This window comes from Rattus norvegicus, chromosome 12 (assembly GCF_036323735.1).
Source record: "Rattus norvegicus strain BN/NHsdMcwi chromosome 12, GRCr8, whole genome shotgun sequence".
NCBI lineage: Eukaryota > Metazoa > Chordata > Mammalia > Rodentia > Muridae > Rattus > Rattus norvegicus.
The window spans coordinates 4,164,472-4,180,803 of NC_086030.1; the positions used below are offsets into that span (position 1 = coordinate 4,164,472).

General features: G+C 36.2%; 1 protein-coding gene across 1 annotated transcript in view; it reads left to right on the plus strand.

Moving 5' to 3' along the window:
• Positions 1 to 16,332, plus strand: part of LOC120101883 (uncharacterized) — a 61,938-nt gene that overhangs the window by 8,130 nt on the left and 37,476 nt on the right. Inside the window, 4 exon segments of the mRNA XM_063271904.1 lie at positions 5,226 to 5,278; positions 5,281 to 5,306; positions 9,233 to 9,310; positions 10,931 to 10,994. Coding sequence (XP_063127974.1) covers positions 5,226 to 5,278; positions 5,281 to 5,306; positions 9,233 to 9,310; positions 10,931 to 10,994 — 221 coding nt within the window.

Genomic DNA, 16,332 nt, shown 5'->3' on the forward strand with positions numbered 1-16,332 from the left:
AAAGCTACTGGTCCAAAACATACAGGAAATCCAGGACTCAATGAGAAGATCAAACCTAAGGATAATAGGTATAGAAGAGAGTGAAGACTCCCAGCTCAAAGGACCAGTAAATATCTTCAACAAAATCATAGACGAAAACTTCCCTAACCTAAAAAAAGAGATACCCATAGGCATACAAGAAGCCTACAGAATTCCAAATAGATTGGACCAGAAAAGAAACACCTCCCGTCACATAATAGTCAAAACATCAAACACACAAAATAAAGAAAGAATATTAAAAGCAGTAAGGGAAAAAGGTCAAGAAACATATAAAGGCAGACCAATCAGAATCACACCAGACTTTTCGCCAGAAACTATGAAGGCCAGAAGATCCTGGACAGATGTCATACAGACCCGAAGAGAACACAAATGCCAGCCCAGGTTACTGTATCCTGCAAAACTCTCAATTAACATAGATGGAGAAACCAAGATATTCCATGACAAAACCAAATTTACACAATATCTTTCTACAAGTCCAGCACTACAAAGGATAATAAAGGGTAAAGCCCAGCATAAGGAGGCAAGCTATGCCCTAGAAAAGCAAGAAACTAATCATCTTGGCAACAAAACAAAGAGAATGAAAGCACACAAACATAACCTCACTTCCAAATATGAATATAACGGGAAGCAATAATCACTATTCCTTAATATCTCTCAACATCAATGGCCTCAACTCCCCAATAAAAAGAAATAGGTTAACAAACAGGATATGCAACGAGGACCCTGCATTCTGCTGCCTACAGGAACCACACCTCAGAGACAAAGACAGACACTACCTCAGAGTGAAAGGCTGGAAAACAACTTTCCAAGCAAATGGTCAGAAGAAGCAAGCTGGAGTAGCCATTCTAATATCAAATAAAATCAATTTTCAACTAAAAGTCATCAAAAAAGATAAGGAAGGAGACTTCATATTCATCAAAGGAAAAATCCACCAAGATGAACTCTCAATCCTAAATATCTATGCCCCAAATACAAGGGCACCTACATATGTAAAAGAAACCTTACTAAAGCTCAAAACACACATTGCAACTCACACAATATTAGTGGGAGATTTCAACACCCCACTCTCATCAATGGACAGATCATGGAAACAGAAATTAAACAGAGATGTAGACAGACTAAGAGAAGTCATGAGCCAAATGGACTTAACGGATATTTATAGAACATTCTATCCTAAAGCAAAAGGATATACCTTCTTCTCAGCTCCTCATGGTACTTTCTCCAAAATTGACCATATAATTTGTCAAAAAATGGGCCTCAACAGGTACAGAAAGATAGAAATAATCCCATGTGTGCTATCGGACCACGACGGCCTAAAACTGGTCTTCAATAACAATAAGGGAAGAATGCCCACATATACGTGGAAATTGAACAATGCTCTACTCAATGATAACCTAGTCAAGGAAGAAATAAAGAAAGAAATTAAAGACTTTTTAGAATTTAATGAAAATGAAGGTACAACATACCGAAACTAATGGGACACAATGAAAGCTGTGCTAAGAGGAAAACTCATAGCGCTGTGTGCCTGCAGAAAGAAACAGGAAAGAACATATGTCAGCAGCTTGACAGCACACCTAAAAGCTCTAGAGCAAAAAGAAGCAAATACACCCAGGAGGAGTAGAAGGCAGGAAATAATCAAACTCAGAGCTGAAATCAACCAAGTAGAAACAAAAAGGACCATAGAAAGAAACAACAGAACCAAAAGTTGGTTCTTTGAGAAAATCAACAAGATAGATAAACCCTTAGCCAGACTAAAGAGAGGACCCAGGGAGTGTGTCCAAATTAACAAAATCAGAAATGAAAAGGGAGACATAACTACAGATTCAGAGGAAATTCAAAAAATCATCAGATCTTACTGTAAAAGCCTATATTCAACAAAACTTGAAAATCTACAGGAAATGGACAATTTCCTAGACAAATACCAGGTACCGAAGTTAAATCAGGAACAGATAAACCAGTTAAACAACCCCATAACTCCTAAGGAAATAGAAGCAGTCATTAAAGGTCTCCCAACCAAAAAGAGCCCAGGTCGAGATGGGTTTAGTGCAGAATTCTATCAAACCTTCATAGAAGACCTCATTCCAATATTATCCAAACTATTCCACAAAATTGAAACAGATGGATCACTCCCGAATTCCTTCTATGAAGCCACAGTTAACTCTTATACCTAAACCACACAAAGACACAACAAAGACAGAGAACTTCAGACCAATTTCCCTTATGAATATTGACACAAAAATACTCAATAAAATTCTGGCAAACCAAATCCAAGAGCACATCAAAATAATCATCCACCATGATCAAGTAGGCTTCATCCCAGGCATGCAGGGATCGTTTAGTATACGGAAAACCATCAACGTGATCCATTATATAAACAAACTGAAAGAACAAAACCACATGATCATTTCATTAGATGCTGAGAAAGCATTTGACAAAATTCAACAGCCCTTCATGATAAAAGTCCTGGAAAGAATAGAAATTCAAGGCCCATACCTAAACATAGTAAAAGCCATATACAGCAAACCAGTTGCTAACATTAAACTAAATGGAGAGAAACTTGAAGCAATCCCACTAAAATCAGGGACTAGACAAGGCTGCCCACTCTCTCCCTACTTATTCAATATAGTTCTTGAAGTTCTAGCCAGAGCAATCAGACAACAAAAGGAGGTCAAGGGGATACAGATCGGAAAAGAAGTCAAAATATCACTATTTGCAGATGATATGATAGTTTATTTAAGTGATCCCAAAAGTTCCACCAGAGAACTACTAAAGCTGATAAACAACTTCAGCAAAGTGGCTGGGTATAAAATTAACTCAAATAAATCAGTAGCCTTCCTCTACACAAAAGAGAAACAAGCCTAGAAAGAAATTAGGGAAACGACACCCTTCATAATAGACCCAAATAATATAAAGTACCTGGGTGTGACTTTAACCAAGCAAGTAAAAGATCTGTACAATAAGAACTTCAAGACTCTGAAGAAAGAAATTGAAGAAGACCTCAGAAGATGGAAAGATCTCCCATGCTCATGGATTGGCAGGATTAATATAGTAAAAATGGCCATTTTACCAAAAGCGATCTACAGACTCAATGCAATCCCCATCAAAATACCAATCCAATTCTTCAAAGAGTTAGACAGAACAATTTGCAAATTCATGTGGAATAACAAAAAACCCAGGATAGCTAAAACTATCCTCAACAATAAAAGGACTTCAGGGGGAATCACTATCCCTGAACTCAAGCAGTATTACAGAGCAATAGTGATAAAAACTGCATGGTATTGGTACAGAGACAGACAGATAGACCAATGGAATAGAATTGAAGACCCAGAAATGAACCCACACACCTATGGTTACTTGATTTTTGACAAAGGAGCCAAAACCATCCAATGGAAAAAAGATAGCATTTTCAGCAAATGGTGCTGGTTCAACTGGAGGTCAACATGTAGAAGAATGCAGATCGATCCATGCTTATCACCCTGTACAAAGCTTAAGTCCAAGTGGATCAAGGACCTCAACATCAAACCTGACAGACTCAAACTAATAGAAGAAAAACTAGGGAAGCATCTGGAACACATGGGCACTGGAGAAAATTTCTTGAACAAAACACCAATGGCTTATGCTCTAAGATCAAGAATCGACAAATGGGATCTCATAAAACTGCAAAGCTTCTGTAAGGCAAAGGACACTGTGGTTAGGACAAATCGGCAACCAACAGATTGGGAAAAGATCTTTACCAATCCTACAACAGAAAGAGGCCTTATATCCAAAATATACAAAGAACTCAAGAAGTTAGACCACAGGGAGACAAATAACCCTATTAAAAAATGGGGTTCATAGCTAAACAAAGAATTCACAGCTGAGGAATGCCAAATGGCTGAGAAACACCTAAAGAAATGTTCAACATCTTAAGTCATAAGGGAAATGCAAATCAAAACCACCCTGAGATTTCACCTCACAACAGTGAGAATGGCTAAGATCAAAAACTCAGGTGACTGCAGATGCTGGCGAGGATGCGGAGAAAGAGGAACACTCCTCCATTGTTGGTGGGATTGCAGACTGGTACAACCATTCTGGAAATCAGTCTGTAGGTTCCTCAGAAAATTGGACATTGAACTGCCTGAGGATCCAGCTATACCTCTCTTGGGCATATACCCAAAAGATGCCCCAACATATAAGAAAGACACGTGCTCCACTATGTTCATCGCAGCCTTATTTATAATAGCCAGAAGCTGGAAAGAACCCAGATGCCCTTCAACAGAGGAATGGATACAGAAAATGTGGTACATCTACACAATGGAATATTACTCAGCTATCAAAAACAACTGCTTTCTGAAATTCGTAGGCAAATGGTTGGAACTGGAAAATATCATTTTGAGTGAGCTAACCCAATCACAGAAAGACATACATGGTATGCACTCAGTGATAAGTGGCTATTAGCCCAAATGCTTGAATTACCCTAGATGCCTAGAACAAATGAAACTCAAGATGGATGATCAAAATGTGAATGCTTCACTCCTTCTCTAAAAGGGGAACAAGAATATCCTTGGCAGGGAAGAGAGAGGCAAAGTTTAAACAGAGACTGAAGGAACACCCATTCAGAGCCTGCCCCACATGTGGTCCATACATATACAGCCACCCAATTAGACAAGATGGATGAAGCAAAGAAGTGCAGGCCGACAGGAGCCGGATGTAGATCTCTCCTGAGAGACACAGCCAGAATACAGCAAATACAGAGGCGAATGCCAGCAGCAAACCACTGAACTGAGAATAGGTCCCCCGTTGAAGGAATCAGAGAAAGAACTGGAAGAGCTTGAAGGAGCTCGAGACCCCATATGTACAACAATGTCAAGCAACCAGAGCTTCCAGGGACTAAGCCACTACCTAAACACTATACATGGACTGACCGTGGACTCTGACCTCATAGGTAGCAATGAATATCCTAGTAAGAGCACCAGTGGAAGGGGAAGCCCTGGGTCCTGCTAAGACTGAACCCCCAGTGAACTAGACTGTTGGGGGGAGTGCGGCAATGAGGGGAGGGTTGGGAGGGGAACACCCATAAGGAAGGGGAGGGGGGAGGGGGATGTTTGCCCGGAAACCAAAGAATTATTATTAAGTATTAAATAAATTTAAAAAAATAAGTTCCTACTTAATCTTGCTGTATTGTATATTTTTGTTGCATTTCACAGATCCATTCGTGAAGCCAAGAAACCCAACAAAATTGAACTTCCCATGCAGATATTCATGAGGATATTGCATGCTGTGACACTGTATGTGAATACAAAACCAAAACTAATATTCCATGTTCATGACTAGGAGAGAGACAGTTTGTAAAGTAATGGAAGATGGAGACATAAGAAGAGCATGGATGGGGAGAGCGGGACAAAGGAAGAGAGGGACAGAGAGACAGAGAGACCGAGGGAGAGAATTTAGACAGTATTGTGTGGAACTTATTAAATTATTTTACATTAAATTATATTAAATTATATCTGTAGTCAATGCAGACATAGGACTCTCATATGTGATATGTAGAGAGCAACATGAAACAAGACTGATTCACGTACTAGAGATCCAAAAAGAGGAAATACTTTTTGTTATATCACTGAAAAGTGAGCCAAATATTTCCAACAGCATATATTTCCAAGTGAAGTATTATTAGTAGAATTAAACTGCCCCCTCCTGAGTCCTTATTGTTTATATATAGATTTGTTTGTTGTTTCCACTTTCCTTATTCATTTTAAAATATTTATGTGTAATAATTTTTATTATATAATATTATCATAAAGCATTACATTTTCTCTCCATACCTAAGTTTTCAATGATATATTAGCTCTTTTTCTCCATTCTGTGCTCTTTCTCTAAGTCTCTTATTATGCATCCTTATACCTTCCTCTGAGTACCAGCTACAAAGTTATGGCTTTCATCCTCATGTTTATTTGAATAATCTAGTCATGAGGGTATCTTTGTATGTGTCTTCTGTTCAGAAATTACCTTAATAAATTTAAAAGTGGTGTGTGTGTATGTGTGTGTGTGTGTGTGTGTGTGTGTGTGTGTGTGTGTTCATCTTTGTGTATGGTGTTTAGGATAAAACTCACAACCTCACAATAAAATACAGTAGTTCTATCATTGAGATAAACATAAATATCTATTGAATAATTGTCTATTTTTCTCAGGCTTATATTATTGTCCACTTTCCAGTATTGGGTTTAGTGCAGATCAAAAATGTAACTACTATGTAACATGTAGAGCATTGAAGACATTTCCTGCTGTAAAGCAGAATAGACTGTGACTCAGGGATCACCACCTCTCTGCCTTTCATAAATACTAATGGGTACAAAATGGACCTAGAGTCAGTGTTCTAACATGTCACTGTGGACACTGCACTAGACTTACAAAGGGGAATATAATGAAGATATTTTAGATCACCAAACAATTTCTTACTCATACCAGGTCCACGTTACACAAAACAGTAACTAAAAATAGTATAAAATAGATTTTATACTATTATATATCTATATAATTGATATGTAAAAAATATATAAATTTTTATTAGTTTTCTTTGATTTTTTTGCTTATACTTTAACCTTTTATCATTTGAAAATTCTTTGAATCATCAATGTATTTCATTACACTTAAGATAAACCTGTAAAGTTTTTCTATGGATAAATTAGGAAAATGTTTTAATCCTATTTTTATATTAGGATTTTTCTGCCTAATTTTTTTTCCTTTACTCTTAAGATTGAATGTAGATCTCTCAGACACTGCTTATATTTTAAAATAGATAGATGCAGATGATTTTAGAATTATCTTTATTTGATAATTTCATGTAAGTATAGAAATGCCAAATCACCTGCACAATCACAAGATATCCCCAAACCTTTCCCTGTATTCATGTTCTTTCCTTTTCTTGACTTTAATAATTAACAATGTATAAAATATTGACTTTTGGTCTTAGCATGTTATAGAAAACAACTGCACTGTCCTCATGAGGCAATGCTTATGCCATGGCTGGGGGACAGCATTTTACTACATGCCTCCATGATTTTAGTAATCTGTTTTAAAATTCATACCTTGTTAGTAATAGTATCACCTCACTGTTGCACATTTAGTCTATTAATATGTAATTTCAATATTTACAGTTATTATTTCTATCTGAAGATATAGGCAAATATATTTACATTAAAAGGTTTTTGTCTTTGAACAATTAAAACTTTTTATTCCTCATAGAAGGAGCATGTGAACTATTCTAAGGTTGATCTTCTCTCTTAAGAATTGTTTACATTTCTGTGGTTCATCATGAGTCAAGAAATATTTTAGCATATATAATAAAACTACTAGTTCTATTTTAGTTTTCATGCATTAAAAATGTTATTTGTAGAAATATTTTATTTAAAAAGTCTCTTTGTCTTGAAATCTGTATTACAAACAAAATCACCATCAGAAAGAGATGTACACATCTCTGCAAATATTAATTAGACATTAATATGTTTCTATTGCTCTGAAAACAAAATATTTTAAAATAATGTGAATTAAAGTCCCATGTGAATTATTACTCTATCTCATGTGTGGAATTCTTTATAATAAAACTTTGTTGTCTTAAAATTATACCAATGTTTTCAGACATTCATCAAAATATCATAAGTTTTACTTTTCTTTAAATGTTCTATGCTTACCGTGTGTGTGTGTGTGTCTATCTCTATGTGTGTGTGTGTGTGTGTGTGTTCCTATGAGTATGTGGTTTATGAATATATGTACATATTTCAATGTGCCATATTGGTGTAAGAAGGAAACTTGCAGGTGATTATTTCCTTCTGGGACATATGGTTTCTGAGCCCTGATCTATATTTTCACCCATAGGTGATTAATTTTATATTCTGAACAAAACCTTAAATTTGTTCCTTTCTTGTTACATTCCAACCACAAGATCACAGCTGTTTTTTTTTCATATTCTAAGATGCTTTTGAATAATTGTTAGCCTCTGCATAAAAAGATGCAAAGTCAGTTAGTGTAAGTTGTCCTTTTCATAAAATTCTACTAAGCTGACATGTAACATTGGGGTCTTGGATGAATCATCAGAAGCACTCAAACACACACACACACACACATACACACACACAGGCACATGCACATGCAAACGCACCACAGACACAGACACACTCACTCATATTACTTTCAAAGTAATAGATTATGCATAGCAGTTGATTAATAAAAGTAAAAATTAAAAAATAATGAATGAAACCTTTGTAAAAGAGATGGCTTGTGAAATGGTTTTCTTAGGTTTGGGTTCAAGGTTGTTATGGATAGGGAGAGAGTACATGTGCTGTGTTTCTTGTTTCTCATTTAAGGGACTGTTTCTTAGATACTTACAATCCTCATCAAAGATAACTGATAATATAGATACTAACTTCATGAAAATATACTTATCTGCTCACTGTCTGGTTATTTATTAGATTTCTAGTACATCAGTGGTTTCTTGTCTGATTACTATGCTTTGATTTCATGCTATATTCTTGCTGCTGTCTTCCTAGGTCTCTGGAGCAGATTCTAAATGTGAGAGGCAGTAGAGAGCTAATAGTACAAGTACCTTGTTTTTTCCTGGGAGTGTTAAGAAATGGCGTCTTGTTTCTAAAATATTCATTTTGGATCCCTAGATCTATCACCATAAAAGAATTCAACACTCTAGATCTGTATGCCATCTAAGTATTTACAAACCCTGATATGATAAGAGTGCTCACTAATTTTAATTTTTATAAAAATAATTGTGCTGCTTCCCAACCTCATTTTCCTAGAACTGTGCATATGAAGCACATGGGAGTAAGGCTGTAATGATGGAAGTCCAGATGGAGAGGAAGCAAACGTCTCTGCTCTCTTTTTAAGTGTCCTCCCTGACTACGTTCTGCCATAATGAAAGAGAAATCAGGATGCTGAGCTCTAGCACCCATGGCTTCTCAGTCACCCTTTATCATACGCAACCTGTTACAGTTATGTTTGATTTTTCAGTACCCAAGAACTAAATTCTAAGATAAATATGTTAGACTGAGTGTCTTCCAGACTTAGCCTATGGGAAGAAAATGAGTTATACATTAGAGGAGTTGTTATAGATTATAAATTGTAAATAATGAGTAGATCATATTAATTTTGTATTCATGAGCTTTCAGGTTATTTTATAGCATTTTTCTCTCTGTGCATTCTATAGCCTCTGTATGTAACAGCAACAAACTTTGATATGGTGAATGACATAATCAGCAAGTTACTACCAATGATAAGAAAGCATGTAAGTTACTTTCAATCTATTTTGAGTTAAAATTAAATTTTGCTTTTGAGATTCACATATGTGGAAATGTGTAAATACAGATGAAATTTGATCATGATACATTTACAAATCATATTTTACAAATACCTCCTTTTTAATCAGAAGTTATTGAAGACATAGTAATAGTCCTTTGAGTGACATTATTTCTTGAATTCGTGTCTAGTTTTATATGAAATGAAAGTCATAGCCCAATGGTTTGAGCTGTATGTGTAGTTTCACTATATAATACATATCCACTTTAATAAATTGTGATTAATTTGTCATATGCTCACACCTAATTTAAAGGGTGCCAATGTTAGAGGGAATATTTTCTTTCTTTCTTTCTTTTTTTAATTAGACTATACTGCCTATTTAGTATGTCATTCGGTAGTCTTCCCCATTTCTTCTTGTTTTTATTTCTCTTGTGTGAATGTGTAAGTGTACATGTTCTAGTGTATTTATTTTTAACTTTTAATAAATCTTTAATAAATGAGTCTACATTTCTATGTCTTTTCTGCATATATATGTGTGTATATATTGTCTTTTCTATTTTTAAATGTGCATGTGTATCTCTTTGTAACTCTGTGTGTGTGTGTGTGTGTGTGTGTGTGTGCTTCTCTGAGATTATGCATCCCTGTCTATTGCTTTCTGTGAGTTTGTACAATGACAATCCACGTGTCAGTCTGCCTCTCTGACTTTATGCCCCTCTACCTCTGTCTGCCTCTCTCTCTTACTCTCTTTCTCTTTCTGTTTCATTATCACCCTCTCCATGTATGTTGGGGTGTAAATGGGTATTTGGTGGTGTGTCTGCTTGAGTGCTTTTTGTCTGCTAGTTTAACACTTAAAAACTCTATGGGACAATGTCATTGGTTTTAAATAGGAGTCTACAAGAAAATAAAATCAATAATAATTCCAGTTAGAGCCACTCCTGGAGGGTGCTCAATATTTCAACAGAATGTTCTATTTAGATGATTATTTCAAATGGATCCAAAACACTGTGTGCAGTAATTATGTTCTAGAACTTCTTTTCAGCATGAGGCCTATTTTCCCGGATAGACACATGTCCTTCATCTCCACAGACTGGACATCTCTCAATGAAAGCCAAAGGCTGTTTTCACTTCTAGGTACCCTCAAAGAGTCTCTGTTTTTGACTCTTGTGTTCACTGTTGTCAAAGTTATCATATCTTTTGAATGTTAACTTTGCTAAACTCATCATAGCCACCATGAGTATATGCCTCTGTGGACACTAGGTTCTGTGCTCATGTTAAGTCGAAATTCAATATACCACACACAGTCTGCACAGATGTAAGAAATTTCATAATACTATTTGTCTCGGTTAGTGGTAATGGCTGAATGCAACTTCTTATTTTATTCTGCATCAGTAGATCAAGGTTCCCTCCAAGAGGAAAGGCAAGTACCCAAAGATTTTCTCCTGAAATCAGTCCTGTTTTCTCAAATCTGTGGTCAGAAGAAGTATCATTAGTACTGGTTTAAATAATTTCCCTGCTAAAGAGCTAGAAATTGTAAGTAAAGGAAATTGCTAGACTCTTCAAGACTCTGATGTCAGTATATTTGTGGTGGTTGGTTCTTTTTGCCTCCCAGAACATTGAAGATTACCAACTGTGGTTCTGTCCTGGCCCTGGGAAAGCTCCAAGAGTACTCCAAGGTAATAACAGGAAAATCTAAGGAGGGAATAGCTGAGTTTGGTGAATCCTCACTATTTTCATTATTTAGTCTTAAACTTGAATAAACACTAAAGCAAAATGACTTAAGTATAATTTCATTCATTTAAATCATAATTAATTACTAATATAACATTCAGAAACAATTTAATACCTCATAAGCAACAGCCTTAGAATGATAGGAATTTTTCTGTGCTTTCTGTTTCAGAAACAGAATTTTCCTGATAAGGCAAACAAAACAAAACTCTAGACATATTGTTTCTGGAGAAAACAACTTAAGAAAGTCATTTGGTGATCATTACAGAAACTCTTCCTAGCTATCTATCTCAAGGGTTTCCATCACTCACATGGTAGCTCACAACCATCTATAACTCCGGTTTCAGGGGATCTAATTCCCACATCTGACCTGCACAGACACCAAGTTTAACATGATGATCAGGTATATATGTGAGCGAAAGACTTACACAGAGAAACAAGTTTAAATCTAAAATGTAAAATCTTCACTTTTTATTTATTCCAAATTATGTAGATTGTTTTGTAATGAATAGTAGAAATATAGCCCTTTCTCCGAATCCATGTAAAATATTCAGTTCACATCTCCTATGACCAATAATTTTGCAACTGAATATGAAATCATATTCTGATTTCTGGAGACAACCTGACTTAATTACAGCTATTCTGTTTGTTGCCTTCTTTTATTTCTCACCGGATTATTACCAAATAAATAATACTAATAAAATTAACAGAAAAGTTTGAATAAGAACTAAAAATTTGAGATCACCAAGTATCTGGCAAAGCTGATCTTTTAAAACCTACTGAAAATTTGAAGCTCTAACCCATAAAGTTGACCTTCATACCAGTGACATAACTCTCTGCAGATTTAAGGGCACACTCTCCCACTAATGCCAGATAAGAAAACATTCTCGTACATAGGTGCTTGTGGCCTCTGAACAGCCCATGTATGCTCTTTTGTTGGTGGCTCAGTCTCTGATAGCTCCCAGGGGTCCAGGTTGATATTGCTGGTTTTTTCTATGATGTTTCCAATCCTTCCAGTTCTTTCAATTCTCCCAACTTTTCCACAGGGCTTGTTGACCTCAGTCTAATGGTTAGATGTAATATGTATATCTGTTTTAGTCAGCTGCTTGCAGGGCCTCTCAGAGGACAGCCATGCTAGGCTACTAGCTGCAAGCACAACATTGCATCAGTAATAATAGTTGGGATTGGTACCTAATAATGGGAAGGATCCAAAGTTGAGCCTGTCACTGACTGGTCACTGGTTCAGACTCTAATTCCATTTTTGTCCTGCATTTCTTTTAGACAGGAGCAATTTGAGGTTGAAAGTTTTGTAGGTGTGTTAGTGTCCCTATCCATCCACAGGTGTCCTGTCTGATTTAAAAAGGTGGTCTCTTCAAATTTTACATCTGTGTGATTTTGCGTTTGGGGAAATTTTCTTACCTTGACTCTTGGGAGCACCCCTATCCCATGTCTCTGGGATATTCTAGAGGTTCCCACCAACCCCAAGTGCTGTATATTTCCATTTGTTCTCTTGGGTCCCTTGTCCTCTCTCATGTCTCTCCCATACCTGATCCTGACCTGTTCTCTTCTCATTCCACTCTCACACATATCTCTCCTTCCCTCTGCCTCCCATAGTTATTTATTTCCCTTTGCTAAGTGGGATTGAAGCATCCTTACTTAGGCTTTCCTTATGGTTTAAATTTTAGTGTCATGGATATTCTGTATATTTTGTGTAGTGTCACTGATTAATGAATATATACCATTCATGTCCTTTGGAGTCTGGGTTAGCTCACTCAGAATATTTTCTAGATACATGCAATTGCCTGCAAATTTAACGATGTCCTTTATTTTTAGTAGCTGAATAGTATTCCATTGTATAAATAAACCATATTTTCTGAATCCATTCTTTGGTTGAAGAACATCAGCGTTGCTTATTACAAATAAGGCTATTAACATAGTGGAGCTTGCATCTTTGTGGTACTGTAGAGCATCTTTTGGCTATATGCTGAGGACCTGTATATCAGCATCTTCAGGTACAACTATTTCCTGTTTGCTGAGGAACAGCCAGATTGGTTTCCAGAGTGGTGGTAGTTTGCCACCCCACCAGCAATGGAGGAGCATTCTCGTTTCTCTACAATCTCACCAGCAAATTCTGTAGTTCTGTTTCTATTTTGAGAATAGTTTAAGGAGTTTTGGTATTAGCTCTTATTTGAAAGTCTGGTAGAATTATGCACTGAATTATGCATCGTGCCCTAGTCTTTTTGTTACTGTTATTGTGGTTGGTTGTTTTTAATGAATTCTTCTACTTCCTTAGGGGTTATGGGACTGTTTACTTTATCTGATCTTGATTTAACTTTGGTATGTGGTATCTTTGTAGAAAATCATCCATTTCATATAGATTTTCAAGCTTTGTCAAGCATAGTCTTTTGTAGTAAAACCTGATGATTTTTTTAAATTTCTTCAATTTCCATTATGTCTCCCTTTTCATTTCTGATTTTGTTAATTTGCATACTATTTCTGAGACTTTTAGTTAGTTTAGGTTTATGTATCTTGTTGATTTCCTCAAAGAACAGGATCTTGGTTTTATGGATTCTGTTTCTAATTGATTTCAGACTTAATATTATTTCCTGTTGTCTGCTTCTCTTTAGTGTGTTTTCTTATTTTTGATCTAGATTTTCATTGTGCTTTTAAGTTGCTAGTATAGGATGTCACAATTATCTTTGTGAAGACAATTAGTACTCATATTTTATTTTATGTATGCAGTGTGAAATATTTAAATTGTTTAATATGAAGCTAGAGGAGTGAAGTAGGGTTCTTTTTTTCTTTTCTTTTCTTTTCTTTTCTTTTCTTTTTTTTTTTTTTTTTTTGGAGCTGGGGACTGAACCCAGGGCCTTCTACTTGCTAGGCAAGCAGTCTAACACCGAGCTAAATCCCCAACCCCGGTGAAGTAGGATTCTTATGATGTAAAAATATTATTGGTATTAATTTTCCAACAGGCCTGTCTTAAAAGGGTTATAGAAGAATACAGCAAAAGTCCCCCTACACAGTGCATTCTTAGGTCCATATTCTCTAAACAAAGTGATACACTGAAAATTTTCTCCTCATTATTTTTAGAGTTCTCAGCTTAATTTATTATAGTATTCCTGTAAGGGTTCTAATGTTCTAGTATGTACAGTCTATATTATCCTGAAGAAGGAGAAGAGGGAGGAGAAGGAGGGGGGGAGGACAAAGAGAAGAAATACAGCAAAACATTCTAAATTGTATCAGAAGGGTTGCCTATATTCAGTTACAGTATTTACAATTCATGTTTTTTTTCTCATAAGGCATGAGTATCCGCATGACATTAGAATGATAAATATTCAAAAGAACTTCAGTTTACGGGACTTAAGAAATTTTACAGCTTTCCTTCCCTACCTGGGGTAATCATGAAATATCTAAACGCTCATGTACATGGGAAATTCATCTTGAAGCCCAGAAACTCAGCAAGAAGCCAGCAGCAAAAAAGTGAGTCTGTCATCTTCCTTCAGGTGGCTTGTCTTAGTTCCCATTTTAATTTGTCATAAAATATCGCAGCATACTATCATTTTCTTGCTTAGGAAAGGGACACTGTAATAAAAAATACACTAAAGCAGTATGTTTCAGGTCCATATTAAGAGAACTCTAAATTCCGATGTAAAGACTAATCTTGGTTATAGGGAGAACATTTCATTTTTCCCAGGCAGATATTTGCCATAAACTGGTATGCCAAAACACTGTGTACACATATTTTTGTCACATTAGAATAAGCAGGTCTAAGACATGGATCGTGATATGTTCCCATTAAGTGGTTTCGTGATTAGAGCACTAAATTACTCATGAACTATATTTTGACAATCTATTGCAATGAAATCTACATAGAAAAACAAGGTGTATGGTATTGATGATAATCTGTTGCAGGCTTGACTAGAAATCACCTTAGGCTTGTAGCCCAGTCTCTAATCTCATTTCAAATCATATAACTAATAACTTTTAGACCTATATCTAGATTCAAAATGGCCCTAACATTGATAGACTGGGGCTTTTTAAATATTTTTTCAAATGATGGAATACTATAATTATTTCTCCTTATTCTCCTTTCTTGAAAACCTCCCACTTATACCTCTGATTTCTTTTAAACTTTGCTTTTTTATTTTTATTAATTTTATTTACATTTGAAATGTTGTCCCATTCCTGGTCCCCCTACCAAGAATACCCCACCACATCCCTCTTCCCCTTTGCCTCTAAGAGGGTGCACCCCCACCAACCTACGTACTCCTACTTTACCCCTCTAGCATTCCTCTTCTTTGGGGCATCGAGCCTCCACAGGAACAAGAACATCCCTTCCCACTGAGGCTAGACAAGACAGCCATCTCTTACATATGTAGCAGGGACTGCAGACTGGCAATGTATGCTCTTGGGTTGTTGGTTAAGACCCTGGGAGCTCTGAGGGGTCAAGTTAATTAATATTATTTTTCTTCCTATGGGGTTGCTATCCCTCTCTCCTCCTTCATTTCTTCCCCTAACTTTTTCATTGGGGTCCCAGGACTCAGTCACGTGGTTGGCAGAGAGTATCTGCATCTTTCTCTGTCAGAAGCTGGTAGACCCTCTCAGAGGACAACCCTGTCAGGTTCCTGTCTGCAAGCATATCATTTCATCATCAACACTGTCATGGTTTGGTATCTATGTATGGGATAGATCAGATGTTGAGGCAATCTCTGGATGGTCTTTCCTTCAGTCTCTGCTCCAGTTTTTGTCCATGCATTTTCCTTAGACAGAAACAATTCGGAGTCAAAAATTTTGATATGTATTTTGGTATACATATATATAAACCACACACACACACACACATGCACACACACACGTGCGTGCGTGCGCACACACACACACACACACACACACACACTCTGACATCTTTGTCCATCTATCTAATATTACTTGTGATTTCAGCCCTCATAATTTTGCATTAGACAGCCAGGCAGACAGTATGTTTTTCAGTGAAGAAGACTATTTTATATTGTGTTATATGACTCATTTGTTTACTTTTAATTTATTTGTTTAAGTAACATATTTAAAATTGTATTATAGTCCAATATTCTAAAAGAAAACTCAGAAGCAAAAAAGAAACTTAATTTCAGCTCTGAACTGACACTATAGTGTATAGTCATGTATATTTTCTCATGAGGGGGACATGCTGCTGCTGAAATACACTTAACAATGGTTCTTCAAAATGCTGAATAAGAAAAGTAAGGATGAAAAGAGCTTCACTATGACATTTGAAAAAATAGAAAT